The 18,340-nt window shown below is 55.1% G+C and overlaps 1 protein-coding gene across 2 annotated transcripts in view; it reads left to right on the forward strand.

The window, feature by feature from the left end:
* Positions 1 to 18,340, forward strand: part of PHACTR3 (phosphatase and actin regulator 3) — a 177,507-nt gene that overhangs the window by 120,021 nt on the left and 39,146 nt on the right. For both annotated transcript variants that reach the window (XM_072943606.1, XM_072943607.1), the window contains exons 5-7: positions 8,395 to 8,607; positions 10,753 to 10,927; positions 11,739 to 11,986. In XM_072943606.1, the coding sequence (XP_072799707.1) occupies positions 8,395 to 8,607; positions 10,753 to 10,927; positions 11,739 to 11,986 (636 nt within the window). The remainder of the gene's footprint in view (positions 1 to 8,394; positions 8,608 to 10,752; positions 10,928 to 11,738; positions 11,987 to 18,340) is intronic.

An 18,340-nucleotide genomic window follows, 5' to 3' on the forward strand; every position in this document is an offset into this window, starting at 1 on the left:
CTGTTACGTGGGAAAAGAATGGCCTGTATCGGGGTTATTTGCAGGGTGCGAGGAGCTCAGGGCAGTGTCTGCCACGTTGAGTAATTCATGGTGGGGATGGTGGGGGCCGTGGTGGTGGTGGTCCTTGTGATTTTAATTGGCTGGACCAGGATGGTTGCCGGCTGTGGGAGGGCGGAGGAGAGAGGGAGGAACGGAAGGGAGGGATGGAGAGGAAGAAAAGCATGAACCCGTGACGAAGCCCATGTGCTTTAAAATATCCACCTGCTGCTCACTCTGACCTGTTAGCTGTGTTTTCATAGAAAGCTCCCAGGAGACCTTGCCGTCAAGGTGGAAGCCCACTTCCTCGCAAACCTGCAGCTGTAAATAGGCCAGGCCAGGCGTGGGGGCCGGGACATGCGCTGGGTCCCCGCAGCGTGGGGCCGGGGATCTGGGTGTGTGCCCAGGCCTGCCAGGGCCTCAGCGGCCAGCCTGCCCTCCAGCCTCCCCAGACACCTGCCGAGAGGTCTGCCCTGCTCTACCCAGGTCTGGCTGTGCCTCTCCAGTTTCACCCCAGTTTGGAGACAGGACAAGAGTTTGGGATCTGAAGATTTGTGGCCCGTGCGACAGTCCTGACCTCTCCTGCAGTGGCCCTCTCGGCCCACCTGTGTCCCCATGTCCCCCGGTGTCTGACTGCAGTCAGGGCGGTGGCTGGTGGAACCGTGGTGGCTGGCTGAGAGCACTTGGCCAGGTCCCCCCTCTGCCGGGCCGCTGGGCCCCACCTCTCGCTGGCACCCCTCCTAGTCTGCCTGCTCCCGTCAGCAGCCCCTCACCTCAGGTGTTCTCTGACCACACACTTGGTTTGGGGATGGGTTCTTAAGACCGGAGTTGGTTTGTTGAGGTCACAGATCTGTCTTGAGGACTTTCTTCTGGGTGGTACATGCTAGGGGGTCTGGGGTTGTGATGGTGATGTGTCCAGGTCCCTCCTCCCAGAGGGAGGGAGGGAGGGAGGTGAGCAAACCTGGTGACACCTTGAGCTGAGTCCATGGCAGCGGGTGCCCGGAGGCTGGAGCTGCCCAGCTGGGGCAGAGGGATGAGCAGGAGCTGTCTGGGCAGAAAGTGAGGGAGACAGCCTCCTGGGCAGGGAGAGGGGCCCTTGTGAAACTGTAAGGGGCCAGGTGTAAATATCGTTGGCTTTGGGGTTAGAAGATCTCACCTCCGCCAGGTCGTGCAGAGGATGCACATGGGAGAGGGAGTGGCCGGGTGTCAGCAAACTTTGTTTACCAGCAGCCAGACGCTGGGTTTTGGTTGGCTGTGGGTGGCCTGGGAGCAGGAAAGACTGCGAGATTTTGGCAGGGTGGTAGGTTTATAGATGAGGTCAGAGCTGGGGTAGGATGGGGAGGTGGAAGGGCCGGGCCAGGCCCGGCAGCCCTTCCCTGAGGGCAGCGGGAGCCCCCAGAGGAGGCTGGGGTGACCTGGGGGCTTGTACTGTCGGAGGAGCGCTGGGCCGATGGGCGGGGCAAGGCTGGGCTGTAAGCTATGAGGTTTTGTGAGTGGTGCTTGCAAACATTTTGATAGTGATATTTATTTATTTTCATTCATTAGAGCAAGGGGTCCGAGTTTCTCCTTCAGGGCAGCAATAGTTTCTTAGTAAGTAAATTGAACTAAGAAGCAGGACTTGACTTGAAGTAAAATGAGGCAGACAGACAGACAGACAGCACAGGGCCATGGCCAGTCTCCAAAGTAGGGCCATTAGTGTGTCAGCAGTTAGTGACCTTTGTCATAGCACTGACAGTGACAAGAACTACCACTCGGCCACTGTTCAGGTGCTTCACGTGTACTCGCTCATTTAACCTCGGAGGCACCCCCAGAGGTCGATGCTGTTGCCCCCTTTTACTCATGATGAAATGGAAGCACACGGGCTAAGTAACCTGTCCAAGGGTATAGAGTTAGGGAACTGAGAGCAACGTCTTGGACATCAGGCTGACCTGGGTTTGAGACATGACCTAACTCCCCACCAAGCTGTGTGACCGTGGGCAAGTCACTCAACCTCTCTGAACTATACATGGGGATCGTGTCGCACCCACCTCTCAGGGTTGCTGAAATTCAAACACTTAGCGCAGTTGTAACACACACTGAGTGCTCAGAAAGTGTCTGCTGCTGCTGCCGGGGACTGTCATCCTTATCATCACTTTGATCACTGTCACTATGGAAAAGCAGCCCTCCATGGGGATGCACTAAATCACAGTCCTGGCTGCCTGCAGGTGCCCCCGGAGGCTCTGCCTCTCACAGCACGTGCATTTGGGGATGCAGGTGCCTCTGTGTCTGGCTGTTGAGCTGGGACCCACCCCCTCGGGTCTGTTGCGACCCCGCAGGCCTGGAATCCTGCGCCAGGAGCTCTGACCACAGCCCCAGGTCCCTGTGAGAGGCCTGGCCTCGAGCAGAGTCCCTGCAGCGAGGGAGCTGATTGTCATCTAATGCCGACCTTGAGCTCCGTGCTTGACACACTGCCTAGGCTTAAACATCAGGAGCGTTCACAAAATCCACAGATGCATCTGCCTTCTGTTCAGCCATCAAAGTGCAGACCCACGGGGCCAGTGTTCCCACACGGCCACGGTCACTGGAGCTGAGAAGAGGTCAACCCTGTCCGTGGTCTCACCTCTCAGCGCCTGCCTCGCCCCTTGGGGAGGGTGAGTTTGTGACCCCTGCCGTGAGGGTGAAGAGCCCGGTCTTGGGACCGAGCCCCTGTGCCGCGCTGGGGGTGACACCCCTCCTTGGCCAGGTGGTAATACTTGGATCGGGGCTGCTGCTTCCATGTGCCTCAGACTGTGGGGCAGGGACATAAGGGGTCCTGTCCAACGATCGCAAGGATCTCGAGAAGGAAGCACTGTCAGAGACTCCGACCAGTGTTTTCTTGGGTCCTTGGTTGGGTTTAGTGACTTGGGTTGACTTTGGGCTGTGCGTTTGGGGTGATTCGCGTTCGAGGTGATTCCTGGTTTTGTGTGGGAGGTGCTGCCTCGGCCACAGAGCACTGCCTGTAAAAGCCCAGGAGGAGTCATTATAACATTAAGTGGGACACGTTCGGTGTGGCTGCTGGGCAGGGGCCGAGCTCTGGCATTTCCGTGGGTGTTCTCATCGAAAGGAAAAGTGGCATTCGGTGAGCACGTTCTGTGTGTGCTGTATTATCTTAGCCCCGTTTTTTTTGGTTGTTTGGTTTTAAGATGAGCGATCAGTGGCCCAGAGAGGTTAGGTCACTTGCCCAAGGCCACGGAGCACATAAGTGGTAAAGCTGGGATTTGATCCTGAAACTTGCCCTTAACGCTAACACTCTACAGCCCAAACTAGAGCTAGGCTTTGCTCTGCTCCGGAATGTTTTGGAACGTGGGATGTTTCTGCAGTCTAGAAGAGGGTTGGCAAATTGCAGGCTACCGGTCAGCCCCAGCCCGCCTGTGTGTGTATGGCCTGCGCGAGCGTGCTGGCCCGGCCAGCCTGGAGACCAAGCCAAGATGGGGTCTGCACCCAGCAGCCACCTCCCAGCTGGTGGCCACACTTCCCCAGTGCCCGGGGGCTGTGCGGGTCCCACCTACACCGGGACTCGGCTGTTGTTAACTTCTGGGCCCTGAGCTGTGGAACTTCCTTCCCAGAGTTGGCCAGTCTCCTTGCCGAGGGCCAGATGTCCAAGCTGAGACCAAGGACATGCTGCTATCCCTGGGATAGAGTGAAACTGCCCATGGCAGCTGTCCCATCGCCCAGCAGGTCCTCCTCTCAGCAGGTGTCTCTGAGTCTCAGAATGTCTCTGGTGGGTGATAACTGGGTGTAAAGCGTGCCCACCCCCAGCAGCACGCCCCAGGCCACGGGCCTTGGCTGAGAGCTCAGCTGGTGAGAAGCGACCTCTGCTGGTCAGGGCAGGATCCCAAGTGCAGGGAACTTTTGCAAAGCCCTCGTGGGCTTCTACCTTTTAAAAAGTTCAGTATATCACTTTGAACTTTAACAGATGTTAACATTTCAGTTTGTGCAAGATTCCAAAGTACAGTGGTAGCTTCACACTCATGCGAGATGCAGAGGAAGATGGAGACTGGAGAGGAGATGTTGAAACACCAGTTTCCCAGACCGTGGACCCTCAGACAGGTTGGGGGTGAGACGGGTCAGTGAATGATGAGTTTTGAGGAGAGACATTGGAGGAAGGTTTTTGGTGTGAGTTCCTGGTGTGTTGAATCCCAGGGCCCTCAGAGCAGAGGCTGGGGGACCCACACTCAGCCTTGGGCTAGTTGAGTGGGGGGCCCTCCGAGGGGGCTATTAGAAGCTTACCCTGCAGTCTCTCTGGTTGAAGGAGTGTGGGCTGTGACCACGAGTGGCTCCCAGAAATCCAGCCCTGTGCTGTCCACTAGCTGCTTGGCTATTTAAATTAATTTAAACCAAATAAAATAAAATATCCAGCTCCCCAGTTGCACCAGCCACTTGTCAGGTGCCCATTGGTCACGCGTGGCAAGTGGCTGCTGTGACGGACAGGAGGAGACGTTTCTGTCATCTCAGAAAGGTCTGCTGGGCGGCTCGGAGGCTGAGGGGTGGTCACATGTCCACTGTGGTGCATGGCCAGGGGACAGTGCCGTTTGTGTCGGCCAGCCTTTCCAGAATTTTCTGCACCAGCAGGGACCTTATAACACGCAGAGCCAAAGCCCCTTACAGGTAAAGTTTGCCGCCCCTCAGTTAGAGGAGGGATTTGGGGCATTTTGGGTCGAAGAGGACAAGCTTGGAGGCCATTGTTGACATCCAGGCCGAGGCCGTGGCAGCTGACACTGGAGGACAAGTCGGGGACAGTATTTCTGAGGCTATTTTGGAGGTAGACTGCCCAGGATTTATTCGCGAATTAGATACAAGGGGCGGGTACAAGGTGGAGCGGACAGGAGAGGGACGAGTGTTGTGTCTAGTCTGGCTGGATAGCGGGGGATGGGGGGCCGTGCAGTAAGTCTAGTGAAGATGGGGCCCCGTCTTGGTCAACGCAGTGTCCACAGCTTCTGGAGGGGTGGGTGCCTGGGCCAGCTAACTGTTCAAGGACTCCTGTGAGATGGATGGATGGGTAAGTGAGAGAGAAGAGGAACTGGGGAGGGAATCCCCTGGGAAATCAAGAGATGGGTTTGCATGTGTTCCATTTTGACTGTTTGACCTCCAGACGGAGGTGTCACAGTGGCTGATAATGTGAGTCCGGTGCTCTGAGACTGGGTCAAGGGTCAACAGAGATGGGGTTGATTCTGAAGCCAGAGGACTAGACGAGAGTGAGTTAATGGGGAAGAGGACCAAGGGCTGTGTCCAGGGACAGCCCGGGTGGAGCCCGAGGGAGCCTGAGCAGGTACAGCCAGTGAGGAAGCAGGGAACTGGAGTCGTGGTGTCCAGATGCCACAGGAGAAGGTACAGAGATGCGGAGATGGAAGGACTGTGCTGGGACAGAACCCAGTGGGCCTGCTCTGGCTGATGCAGGTGTTGGGACCCTGACCCTGGGCTGCTCTGTCACCCTGTTCACCTTGCTCTCAGTGATGCTCCCAAGGGACCCCGTGGAGCCCACCTTGTTCCGACTCCCAGGTCTCGGGGAGAACATGGCTCAGAGGGAGAAACTGGCCTGTCCATGTGTCCCTGGAGGTGGGACACAGGCTTGTTCCAGGAGCATTCGCAGCTGTGGGTCTCACCACGGGGCTGCCTCGCCAAGCAGACACCACCAGCTGTCCCCTCAGAGATCTGAGTAGTGTCCGCCTCAGGCAGGGCTCTCCACTGTGGGCGTCTGTCCCCAGGGATGTTAGGCTGTGTTGTCACAACTAGCACCTGGTGAACAGAGCCCAGAGCTGCTGATGAACATCTTACAGGGAAAGAATTTTCTAGCCCCAAATGTCAGTGCTGCCAGGGTCGAGAACCTCTGACCTAGAATGAGAAGAAACTCACCCATGTTCCGCAATAATGCTTTTATCCATGACAGTGTGGCCGTAACTGTCCAAAGCCGGACAAGTGCTGAATAGCTCCAGACTTTTCCTCTGTGTCCTCATGTAAGTTTCCCTCCCTTGAAGTGGGCAGGATCGGTATTTTATACAGATATTTGTACAGGCAAGGAAACTGAGGCTCAGAGAGGTAGAAACCGAAGTCACTCATCTGGGAATGAGCCAGTCACAACGGAGGTGAAGGAGGGACCTGGGGGACGGGTGTGCTTGAGGCCAGGTGAGCCATGCCTGCACCGCTGTCTTCCCTGAAACCGTGACCCTGGGAGCGTGCTGGGTGCCCAGAGGACAGGAAGCGAGCCTGTACCGAGTACTGCCGCGCACGCCCGCCCCACACCCGTGCTTCCGGCTGCAAGCTTGGCTGCCGAGGGCCTGGGCTCGGGAGCGTGGCCTCCGAAGGATCAGAGTCCACTGCACTGCGCTGATTTACACGAGCCAGGAGGCCCGACAAAATCATAGGACCGGTGCCCACATGAAGAAAAAGGACATTTCCACACTCAGTTATGGCTTGAGGAAATCACACAACTGTTTGTTTTCACCTAGAAGCACAAAATGTTTATTTTAGTGTTATTTTTGCAAAACTTACGAACTAAAACAATCTTCTAAGACGCTTAGGGACGGGTTACAGTTCAGAGGACCTCACGGTAGTCTTGAAGCCTAGGAGTCTTTATAAAATTCCTATGGACAAATAACACTTTTGAGGACAGTTGTATAGCAGTAATCGTATAAAACCAGTGTTTGCACGTGAGTTTCCGTGCAGGACAAGAGAGTAACGGCTGGTCTCAGCTCGGGCTGACCTCACGGTACAGACCCGAGTCTGCCTTCTGCGGCGGATGGGAAGGGTTTCTCAGATCTTGAGAGGGCCAGCCCTTCGAAGGCGAAGACTGCGCTTCCATGAGCTTCACAAGGGAGAAGTCCTGGCCTGAGGGGTCTTGAACGTCCAACACAGACAGTAGAAGAACAGGAATGGTGACAACCAGCAGGATACGAGGGACGTGCAGGCCCCTCTGTAGACTTTCGCGGGAAGCTCTGTGAGGGGAGGGGTCGGGCCTGCCTCAGTCACCACCGTGCTCTCAGCACCACGGGCAGCGCCACCTCCCTGGTGGGCCCTGGTGCTGACTCCTACACGAGGACTCTGGGACCAGCTCTGTCAGGCTGTTCCCTTAGGGGATGGCAAAGATAAAATGAGGTGATGTGGGACAAGGGCTGGGCACCTGGGGTGTTCTCTGAGAGGGCAGGGAGCCTGAGATCCTGAGGTGGGGACGGGAAGCCGCCTCTCTTCTTGTATCAGGGAGGAAGGAAGGGTATGTCAGGGTCAGTAGGTTTGTGTTCGAGCCTTCAGGCGCCCCTCTCCTGCTCTGATCCCAGGTCTGGTGCTCAGTTTCTCCTGTGAAGCTGGAGGTGAGGCTGCACGGGAGGAGGGAGTGAGAAGCTGGAGGCAGGAAAGAGACAAAAGAGGTTTGAAGCAGAGTGACTGCAGGATGGAGGCAGTGCCGAGGGCCCTGAGGGTGGTGGTCCTGAGATGGGGACTCAGGACTGGGGCATCAGTGTCTCTGTCTTTCTTCTGTATCACTCAGCAGGGACAGGAACCTGCAGATAGAGGCTTTATCCAAAGGTGGGATTTTCCCAGAGAGCTGAATGAAAAGGACATGAGGCAAAGGGTATTGGTGAGATGGTGGTTGCAGTGATGAACAGTGGAACTGGAGCTGAATAGAGAAAGAAGAGGGCTTATGGGGTGGGAGAAAGCACCGGGGTGGGCAGGCTGGGGCAGTAGATGGAGGGGCTGTTCTGGAGGAGCCTGAGCCAACAGCTGGGAAGAGAGGGGCTGGGGCTCTGGGCGGGCCGACCCTTCCCCAAAGCTGATGCTCCCTGCTCCTCCCCCGCCACTCACCTCACAGGCTCTCCTGGGAGCAAGGCTGTTGAAAACCAGGCGTGTAAAGTCAGCTGCCGAGTTTGAGGGTCTGCAGTTCACCAGGCACACATCTCGTCATTGCTTCTTGGTTAAAACTCACAGCAACCCTGTGAGAGACGCTTGCTATTCACTCAACATCATTCACGGGTAAATGGAGACACCAGAGTATAATAACTTATCCAAGGTCACAGAGGAGGTGCAGGGGTCAGCCAGAGTCGGGTTCCACAACCTGCGCTTGTGACCAGCACCCCCGGGTGAGGCAGGAGCTTCAGCACCACCTACTGAGTGGAGAAGGGGTGGAGTCACCCACACTCTTGAAGTTATGGCCTCCCGCCCTCCTTCCCTCCTCCTCCTCTCTCTGCTTCTGATGTTTCTGTCGATAATTGAAGTCAAGTCTCCGTGAAAGGTGACCCCTTTGTACTCTGCTCCGTGTTAACAATCCCGTGCAGCCCCCTTGCTGTCTTTACATCCCCCCCAGTCAGAGGAACTGTTGTTTGTAAACTGTCTGTTTTTCCTTTGAACCAGCCAAGATGTCATCAGCATCCGGAGGTGAAGAAGCAGATGCTGGCGGCAGCCGTCCATCTACCGCAGACGAGCCCTCTCAAGCCTTAGCTGGGTCCGACTCCCAGGACAGTCCTCCCAGACCCTTCGAGAGGTCCATGGGCCAGCTCCCCAGCCCCCCACTGCTGCCCACCCCACCACCCAAGACAGGCTCCAAAACCACAAAAAATGTCACAGGTGGGTCTTCATGCATCCACCCTTCCTTCCTTCCTTCCTTCCTTCCTTCCTTCCTTCCTTCCATCCTTCCATCCTTCCATCCTTCCATCCTTCCATCTATCCATGCCTCCGACCAATCCTGATTGGGCTCCCACTGTGGGCTGGTTCTTACTTTTTGCTTCTGTGACTGGGGCTCTGAGCAGGTCCAAGAGAGCAGAACTGAGGCAGGAGGGTGGTTCTTAGCAAGGAGCTCTGGCTGTCAGGAGCAGACGGCTCCCTCAAGCAAATGTAGGGTGGTCTCCAAAGGTGTCTTCCAGAACCTGAATGCAGGAGATGCAGCCAGCCCCAGGGCAGGGGTGTTCTCTCCTTCTGTATTAGGTACTCAGGTGTCTAACTGTCCTTCTATTTTTGCCTTTAAGTCAGTGTCTGCCCCCCATTCCCCCTCCTTTCATTCTCACCACTTTCTTCCCTCCACTCACTTCCTCTTCCTCCCTCTCTGTCTCTCTCACTGTCTGCTCATCTCTGTGAGTGCTCTGTCCAGCAAGGCAGAGCCGAGAGTCCACATCAGACTGTGGGTGGTGGTCAGAGAGGGGAGCACCAAGGACACACAGCCCGCTCCTAATCTGTGGGCTAGCCCCCCTGGGGAGGGAGCATGTGCCCACTTTACAGTGGAGGGAACTCTGCATTCACCACCAGATCCCAGGGCCTGCATCCAGCAGGTGCTCAGCGAGTGCAGGTGACTGTGATCAAAGGAAGAGTCAGATGTCCTGACCCCGTCTGTCTGCTTTCTGCCTCTTTTCTCCATCTCTGGGAATGAGCCAGAGTATTCAGTCCTTGGGTGACATGGCCACACAAATTAGAGTCAAAGTTTTGAGGCAAAATAATACTGTCCTGTATTTTGTTACTATCTTTGCGATAATCCCCCTTTCCATCCATTGAAACCTGAAACAATTGGAAATCCACTGGATAAGGCACCATCCACCTGCTTTATTTGGGTCCTGTGTAATTTTTCCAGACCCTTAATAAGTCAGTAGTGCAGAGGTTTTCTGTCCCTGTTGCCCTTGGGCAAGACCTCAGCTCAGGCTGCATGGATCTCTGCATGAACCCCACTTCCTAATCTTGCGTCCTCGGGCCATGGTCAGCACCTCGGACAGCACCTCGGCTTTTCACCCGCCCCCGGGGAGGAGCTCCAGAACATAAAGCGGGATTTTCTGACAAGTCATTGACAGGTCTGGGGACTGAACTAGGCACGAGAGGGGACAGGAGGACAGTTAGCAGCTTTGGACTTAAGTCTGGATCTTTCACACTGAGATGCGTTTCAGTGACTTTGTCTTAATTATCTTTAGGGTGAAATGTTTATTTCAGCATGTGAACACTAGGTGGCAGCAGAGGAGGAGAAAGACCCCTCGCTGGGGCTTAACTGGGGCACGCTGTCCCCACTGGGCACTCACTCGTCTGAGGTGACCGCAGCAGCCCCAGCCCACGAGCTTCCTTACCCTCCCTCCCCCAGGTGTCAGGGAATCACCTGTATCCAAATCCTGCTACACACTTGCTTTGCTGGTCTACATTGTTTAAAGAAATGTGTTGCCAACATTTGAAACATATCAAAATATGTTGAAGTATTAAAACGTATCAAAATACATTTAAGGGGCAGCCTGCGGGGCCCTGGGACTAGTCATCATCAGCCCAGATATTGTCCTGAGGAGAATGTGAGAGCTGTGATCAGCTTTGCCTTCCAGAAAGCTCCCACTGGGTGAGGTATAGGGTTGGAGGCAGATGTGAATGGATGATGTGAGGAAGGAAAGAGGGGCCATGGTGGTGGTCCAGTCTGAGCGATGGCTGTAGAGCTCACGGAGTTCTTCCAGGTTCCACAAAAGGAGGTGTGGTTCAGGAAGCCAAGTTTGTAGGAGAGAAACAGGAAGGAGGGCTTCAGCTGCCAGGGATCCTGTGGGCACTGAGTCTGCTCGGCTCGGGTTCCAAGGATGGAGCAGAACTAGTCAGGGGCAAACCCTGTCTCTGGCTTTGGTGGCGGGGGGGCTGCTGCAGCATTTGGATGGTGCATGAGTGAGCCCAGCATCCTCTCTGTTCACGGGCTTGTCTTTCAGCAAAGCCCCACTTCCCTGCTCCCAGAGACTTACATCCTTGTTGGTCCCTCTCGTGCCCCAGGCCAGGCTGCGCTCTTCCAGGGCTGTGGCGGGAAGAGTGCTGACCCTCCCCTCCGAGGACAGCTTTCTACACCCACGGGGTCTCCACATCTCACCACCGTCCACCGGCCGCTGCCCCCCAGCCGCGTCATTGAGGAGCTGCACAGGGCGCTGGCCACCAAGCACCGCCAGGACAGGTGAGGCCCCTCCCCTGGCGGGGGGACCTATGCGCCCAAGTCCCTGCACAAGCCAGCCTCACAGGCGGCACCTGTGCAGTTACCGGGGTGGGGCCAGTGCTGGGCACAAAGCTCTGCTGTCACTGTCTTGAAATTCTCAATTTTGGGCCAAGATGCTCACATGTTCATTTTGCACCGGGCCCTGCAGCTGGTCTGTAGCTGGTCTCGGTTGTTGCCAGATTCTGGGACAGGTCAGGTGGGAGGTGTGCACCATGGGAACCAGCCCCAAAGCCTCTGCATTTCCCCTGGAGGATCCAGGGCCCAGTGGGAGCATCACAAGAGAAAACCATGAGGGAGAAAGAAGTAGCTGTTACGTTGCCCCAGGTCCCTGATGGTCTCGAGTTTTCATCAGGCAAGAGCCCAGTAAGGTTGTTCTTTGACTCTTATTTTGATCTCATGTGCTTCATAGACTGTGAGGACAAGTGAGTCGTTGGAGGGCAAAGGGATAATGGAACGCACACGTGGCTCGGCAGAAATAGCAGACAAATAAGATGCCCTTCTCAGTTCTTAGGGATCCTTGATCTGGGCGTTTGCCGCACGACGTCTTGTGGGTTTTACTACGTGCACGTCTGTGTCTTTCAAAACAGCACATTCTAAACAGCCGATTGCCTTGGACTCAAAGCCGCGTGAGCCTTGGTGCTCCTTGTTCTGTGTATTGTCCGCACGTACTTGGGGGCCGTCTCCGCACGTCCATTATCAGTCCCCAAGTCGACTTTGCAGCATTTCTAGGTGACGGGGACAACGAATAACCCGAACTACCTTTCTGGTTCAGTTTCCAAGGAAGGGACAGTAAAGGGTCCCCGAAGAAGCGCATGGACGTCCGGCTGTCCAGGACGTCCAGCATGGAGCGGGGCAAGGAGCGGGAGGAGGCTTGGAGCTTTGACGGAGGCTCGGACGGCAAGCGGGCCACGGCTACGGAGTCCGAGGAGAACAAGGAGAACTTGATCATGAACTCTGAACTCAAGGACGACCTGCTTTTGTATCAGGACGAAGAGGCGCTGAACGACTCCATCATCTCTGGTGAGTGGAGGGTGGATCCCGCGGGGTGGGACTCTCCTGCCGGAGGCGGCGACTCGGGTGTGGGCGCCAAGGCTGAGTTTGAGGTGGCGCTTTTGCCGCTAGCCTGGAGGGGGCGGCGTGGAGGGGCCTGCGCTGGGGAGCAATGGAGGGAGACTCCCCTCCTCTGTAGTGAGCAGGGGTGCTTGCGACAGGCTCAGGGCACAATGAGGAGGGGCCAAGGGACCTTGTTTTATTTTGATAATTGCATATTAGTTTTCACATGTATTCGAAAAAACAAAAGCAGCTCAGCAGGTAACCGAGAGCATCACTGCTTAGGACGGCACAGCAGGGCTGGCGTGCGGGGCACGCAGGTGTCCAGTGCGGGGAGTGCGGCAGGGCGTGCCAACAGGAGAGCCAGATGGGAGGGGAGGGGTGAGAGGGGACGTGAAGGGGAGAGAGTTGTTCCAGCACTGCTCGGAGACCCCGTAAACCTGAAAGTGTCTGCTGCTCACGAGGCCCTTGGAGGTCCAGCCCTGTGTCTGCGCTCACAGCGTGTTCTCCAGGTCAGAGTGATTGCTCTGTCCCACCCTTGAGGACATGGGGGCTCAGGTAGACAGAGCATCGTGGACCCCTCGTGATGAAGGTCAAAGGGGCTCAGGCCCGGGAGGCTGTGCTGAGCCCGCCTCTTACAGAAAGGTCAAGGGTGGACGTGGCTGTAAGGCCTGTGGGGGAGGGTGGTGGTTCTTCCTGGGAGCGTTTGTGGCGACCATCACAGGCAGAGCTGTGGGCGGAGGCACTGGGGCCCGGGTCCAGTGTTGGTGGGAAGTGGGGACAGGGCTGGTACTAAGGAGGTGCGGGCAGTGGGTCCTGTGGCCAGGTGGACAGACTAGGAGCCCGGGCTTAGACGCTGGCCTCGGCCGTCACCCTTCCAGCGACCTTGTAGAACTCTGGGCTTTCTGCGCCCTGGTCTGGTGAAGCACTTCTGGGGGAGCGTGCTGCAGTGCGTGGGGCGCGGCATCCCCTGCGGTTGGAAGATGCTGACAGTGCTAGTTGAACCAGGGTCTTCATGGAAGAAACTCAGAACCAGTCATTGACCAAAGGGCCCTGGACATCTAAGAAGAGGCTGAAGTCTGTGGTGTTTCCCAAACGTATCTGACCCTGGGACTCCTTTCCTTAAACACCCATTAGTATCCTGCAGGACGAGGTGACACAGGACACTTCTGAGAATGGCTGGTGTAGGCAGCGATCACAGGCTCGAGCAGGGTCACTCGACCTCGGCCCTGGTGACAGTGGGGGCTGGACGGTTCCCTGTGGTCGGGCTGCCCTGAGCCTCGTAGGGCGTTCAGCAGCATGCTGGCCGCTGCCCACTGGACTGTGCTCCCTCTGGCCCAGGGGAGGGTCCTTCCTGCCTCTTTCAGCTTCTGGTGGCCCCTTGCATCCTCGCCTTGTGGCTGCATCGTTTCAGTCTCTGCACCGTCTTCACATCACCGTCTCACCTGTGTCTTCTTTTTGTAGAAGGACACTAGCCGTTGGATTTGGGGCCCGTCTGATAATCCTGGATGAGCCTCGTTTTGAGATCCTTACCTTAATTCCATCTGCAAAAGCAAGTCGCGTCTTTTCCCAGATCAGTCTCATTCCTGGGTCCCAGGCGCACAGATCTTTGGGGGTCACCACTCTCTCCACCGCAGCCGCTCCTGATGGTGTAACATGTTCCTCTTCTTGAGTCAGAGTCACCCCTAGGGCCTTCACCCAGTCCCCCAGCCCGTCCCCAGGCCCTCAGCAGTAGGGCCAGGGCACCTGCCCCCGGCGGGACCTGCTGTAGGAGGAACTGGTGAGCCCCTGACAGGTGCCCACCTGCCTCCGCCTCCTTCCTCACCGATCAGGGCAAACGTCCGTGCCCACGGCACAGGAGGCGTGCGCAGCTCCTCTGTGTTTATTTAGAACGCAGCCTCCTCCAGGAAGCTGGCAGGCATCAACAAGTGATCCTTGCCCACCATGGCCTTCTGTCCCCGAGGCACTGGCCCCACTTGACACTGAGGCCACCAGCTTAGACGCCCTGCAGTCAGGGGCTCCGCCACACAGTTCTGCTGTGCCTGCAGTCCGTGGGGTGCGGAGTACGCAGTCGATGTCAGTGAGTGGCCGGGTGTCGGGGGATTAAAGGAGACGGTGTCCGTAGCCTCCCGTGGGGGGCCAGCCACGTCTCCTCCTCTGTGGTCTCTCCCAGGGCATGGGTCAAACCTGAGTCCCTTGTACCTTGCCTCCTGAAACCCCGGGCCCACGGTCTGACAGGAGCAGGGAGGGCGGAACTCACTACAGAAGCTGCTGTCTGTGATGTGCCTGCGCTGCATTTGCAAGTTCAAGCCTGAGAGCCTCCTGCGCAGCGCTGGGTCCTTGGCCCGCAGTCAGGCTGGTATGGAAATGCATTCTCGACATCTGAAAACTGAGCCCTGACGGCTGCAGGTGAGGCCAGGTGCACAGTCTGGGGGTCCCTGAGCCCCTGAGCCCCAGTGAGGAAGTGGGTTCTTCGCCTTGTCAGAGTCTCGTGTGTGTCCGTAACTCCCGCAGAGTTACGGGTCTCTGGGTTAAAATGCTTGGAGGAAAAAGTTCAATATTGGTTTTGGGAAAAGTCTTACAGTGGGAGAGGCCCGTAAAAGTATTCGGCTTTCCCTGGTAGGACAGCAGCAGAGATTAGTTTTTATTTGCATCTGTCCAGTTCAAACCCTGCTCCCATGGTCGCGATGGGGACGTTATTTGTAGATCTCTGGGTGCAGGAGCAGAGAAGCACCAGGTGGCAGCCTCCTCAGTGATTAATCGTAAACCCTCCACTGGTGTTTTATTTATTTATCCACATAACTCACTGTCGACGGAGCCTTTGCAGGTGGTGTCTTGTCCAAGGCAAACACCGCAGGAAATTTGTTACCAAACGTCCTGTCAGCCTGAATTCTGTAGTAGCATCTCCATGAGGGCTTGATTTCTGGAGGTGGTGGAGGTCCCATCCGAGGCAGACCTGCCTGTGCATCAGCTAGAAGACCGTCCTGCTCGATTCAGTTGTAGTGAAAAATGTATTTGTTTCTGTTTGGATCTGAGAGTTGAATTTCCCTGCAGGGCAAATATGATGTCTTGATCAAGGCGCAAAGATGCATCACAGGTTGTGTTTCATGCCTCGTGCTGGACACCACCGCCTGCCCTGTGTCCACGCACTCCCCCGATGTGCTTGAACACGTACATCCCCCCACACACAGGCACCATATGGGCATGTGCGGTCAGCGCCAGGGAAGAGCAGGACATTGGGGACGTTCTCAAGTCCACCAAAGGCAGTTTTATAAAAGACTGTTTTTTAGAGCAAAATTTTAGCTTCACAGCAAACTCAGACGAAGTAGAGTTTTCCATACTCCCCGCCCCATGCCTCCCGCTCAGCAGCCCCACGGGGGTGGGACGGTTGTTACAACTGATGAGCCAAGACTGACACGTCATTACCACCCAGAGTCTGTCATTTACATTAGTGTTTATTCTTGGTGGTGTGCGTTCTGTGGGTTTGGGCAAGTGTGTAATGACATGCAGGGAATTTTCATTGCCCTAACCCTCCTCTGTGCCTGCCTAGTCATCCCTTCTTCCCCTTCAGTCCCTGGAAATCACTGATTTTTTTTATCATCTCCATTGTTTTACCTTTTCCAGAACGTCGTAGTTGGATTCACGCAGTAGGTAGCCTTCAGACTGGCTTCTTTCACTTGGTGACATGCATTTATGTTTCTTCCATGTCATTTCATGGCTGGATAGCTCATTTCTTTTTTTGTTCCCTACTTACTTTTATTTTTTCTTCCACTTTTGCTGAGAGATAATTGACACAACACTGTGTAAACTTAGTGCACAGCATAATCACTTCACTTACATACATCATGAAATCGGTGCCACGGAAAGTGTAGTGAACACCATTGTTTCCTGTAGATAAAATCTGCTGAGAGCTTCGTGGGGCTTCCTTGGTAGGTTCATTCTTTCTCTCTTGGCTGCCTTTAAAGTTCTTGCTCTGTCTTTGACTTTTGACAGTTCTTGGAGCAGGTCTTTTTGTGTTGAGGTAACTGAGTGTTCCCTTAGCTTCATGGACTCGGAGATCTGGTTCCTTCCCCAGGTTTGGAGGTGTTCTCAGCTCTTACTTCTTTAAGGGACCTCTCTGCTCCTCTCCCTCTCTTCTCCTTCTGGGCTACTCGCTGTGCTACTGTTGCCCGTCCTGAAAGAGTTGGAGAATCCTCGTAGAACTTCCTCGTTCTTTAAAGGTGATGATTCTGCCTCCTCTTCCACCTGAATCATCCCTGGAGTCCCATCTTCAGGTGCACTTGTCCTCTCCTCCGTGTGGTCGGTTCTGTTTCCAGTGCCTTCTGTTGCACTGTTCGTCTTGTTGATCGAGTTCTTCGGCTCCGTAATTTCAGTTTGGTCAAGTGTCCCTTCTCTTTAATGTTACTCCTGAGCTCATTGAACTGCCTTTCCGAGCTTCCGTGTAGGTCGCATTTCTTTGTGACAGCTGTGTAAAATCCCCTGTCAGTGAGATCATGATTTTCCGTGACGCTAAGTTTGGTTTCTGTGGCGCAGTGTTATCATGGTTCTTCATGGGGCGTGATGAGTTGTTCCCCTGCAGGTGCTCCTGAAATAGTGAGTGCCTTTCTTCTTTAGGTAAAGCTTTCTTTTTTATTTGCATTTTTTAGCATTTTTATTGAAGTATAGTCAGTTTACAATCTTGTGTCAATTTCTGGTGTGCAGCACAACACCAGTCATACAGGAACAGACTTATGTTCATTTTCATGTTCTTTTTAACCGTACGCAAGTTACTACAGGATGTTGAGTACAGTTCCCTGTGGAACTGTGCTTCTGGCCTCGATAGACCAATAGTGGCTGCCCTCCCACTAAAACCAGCAGTGAAACTGGGCAGTGTAGGGGGCCGCTGTTTGGGGGTGATGAACAGCAAGCAGTGTGCACCATCGTCCTTGGAAGACGGGGGACACGCAGAGTGAGCCCCACAACTGATTGTCTGGCTCTCTGCTTGGAGCATCTTTCTGAGGAGGGGGAGGCTATACAGTGTAAACTTGTTGTTTATCGGATTTTGTGAGAATCCTCCTGTATTTCAAAGTGAGAGCCACTCGGCCAGAGTTCAGCAGGCGTTCTGTGCGATTCAGTGGGTCTGTAGATGCAATTCTTGGTGTACTTGTGGGAGAGGGCAAGCTGTGAGTCTCTCTACTCTGCCATCTCGGCTCAATCCCAGCTTTCTTTTTTAAAAAATTAACTTTTAACACCTTTATTGTGGCATGGTTCCTGGACAGTGAGCAACACGTATTTCAGATGTACAATTTGGTGAGTTTTGGCAGACGTACACACCCATGGAACCACCGTCACAATCAAGATAGCCAGCATTTCCATCCCTCCCCACGAGGTGCAATTTTTGAATTCCCAGTTTATCCCTTCTCAACCCCTTTACCCCCTGGTGACCGTAAGTTTGTTCTGTGTCTGTGAGTCTTTCTGTTTTATAGATAAGTTCACTTGTGTCCTTTTTTTTTTTTTTTAAGATTCCACGTATGAGTGATGTCATATGGCATTTTTCTTTCTCCTTCTGGCTGACTTCACTTAGAATGATGCACTCCAGGTCCATCCGTGTTGAGGCAAATCGCATTATTTTGTTCTTTCTGTGTCTGAGTAGCATTCCACTGTGTATGTGCACCTCAGCTGCTTCATCCAGTCATGAGTAAGGCTTTCTTGTTTTCTTTTACTTGATTCTAACAGTTCAACAGGTTAGAAATGAGAGGCCTTTCTCCCCTTTTCCAGTAGGTGGTGCTGCAGCACATGTTTTGGCTTCTCTTGCCTGTGCAGCCTCTGAGCTGAGCACCCAGAGTCTCGGAGCTTCCCGGCCTCCCTGCTGGTGGCTCAGGGGTCGTTGGTACCTTGTTGTCGCTGGTCTTGGGACATCACTGCCTGGGACCTTGGGGTGATGGTGGTGGGCAACTCCACTGTGTCAAGGGTCTCCTGAGTGAGCCACAGGCTCTGCTGAGCCAAGGGGTACCGGGGTCATGGGTGTCTCTGCCGTGTCTGGAGTTTTGCATTTACGGGCACTGCCGCTGCAGGCGGAGGGCAGGACGCCAGACTTGTGGCTGGGGGGGTGTGGTCGTGACCCTGCCTCCACTGCCGCCTCTCTCCCTGTGGCCGAGGGTCCTGCCGGAGGCTAGAGCCATGCAGTCAGCCTCCTCTGATGCTGCTGCGTGTTCGAGCTGCAGGCTCAGGTGCCGGGGCTGGGGTCCCAGGGTCACGGCACCACTGCTGCTGCTCCCCAGGTTCTGCCGCCTCTGTGTGTCCCAGTCCGCCCACCTTAGGGATGCAGATGTGTGGAATCCTCCG

Source organism: Vicugna pacos, chromosome 19, assembly GCF_048564905.1.
Source record: "Vicugna pacos chromosome 19, VicPac4, whole genome shotgun sequence".
Classification (NCBI taxonomy): domain Eukaryota; kingdom Metazoa; phylum Chordata; class Mammalia; order Artiodactyla; family Camelidae; genus Vicugna; species Vicugna pacos.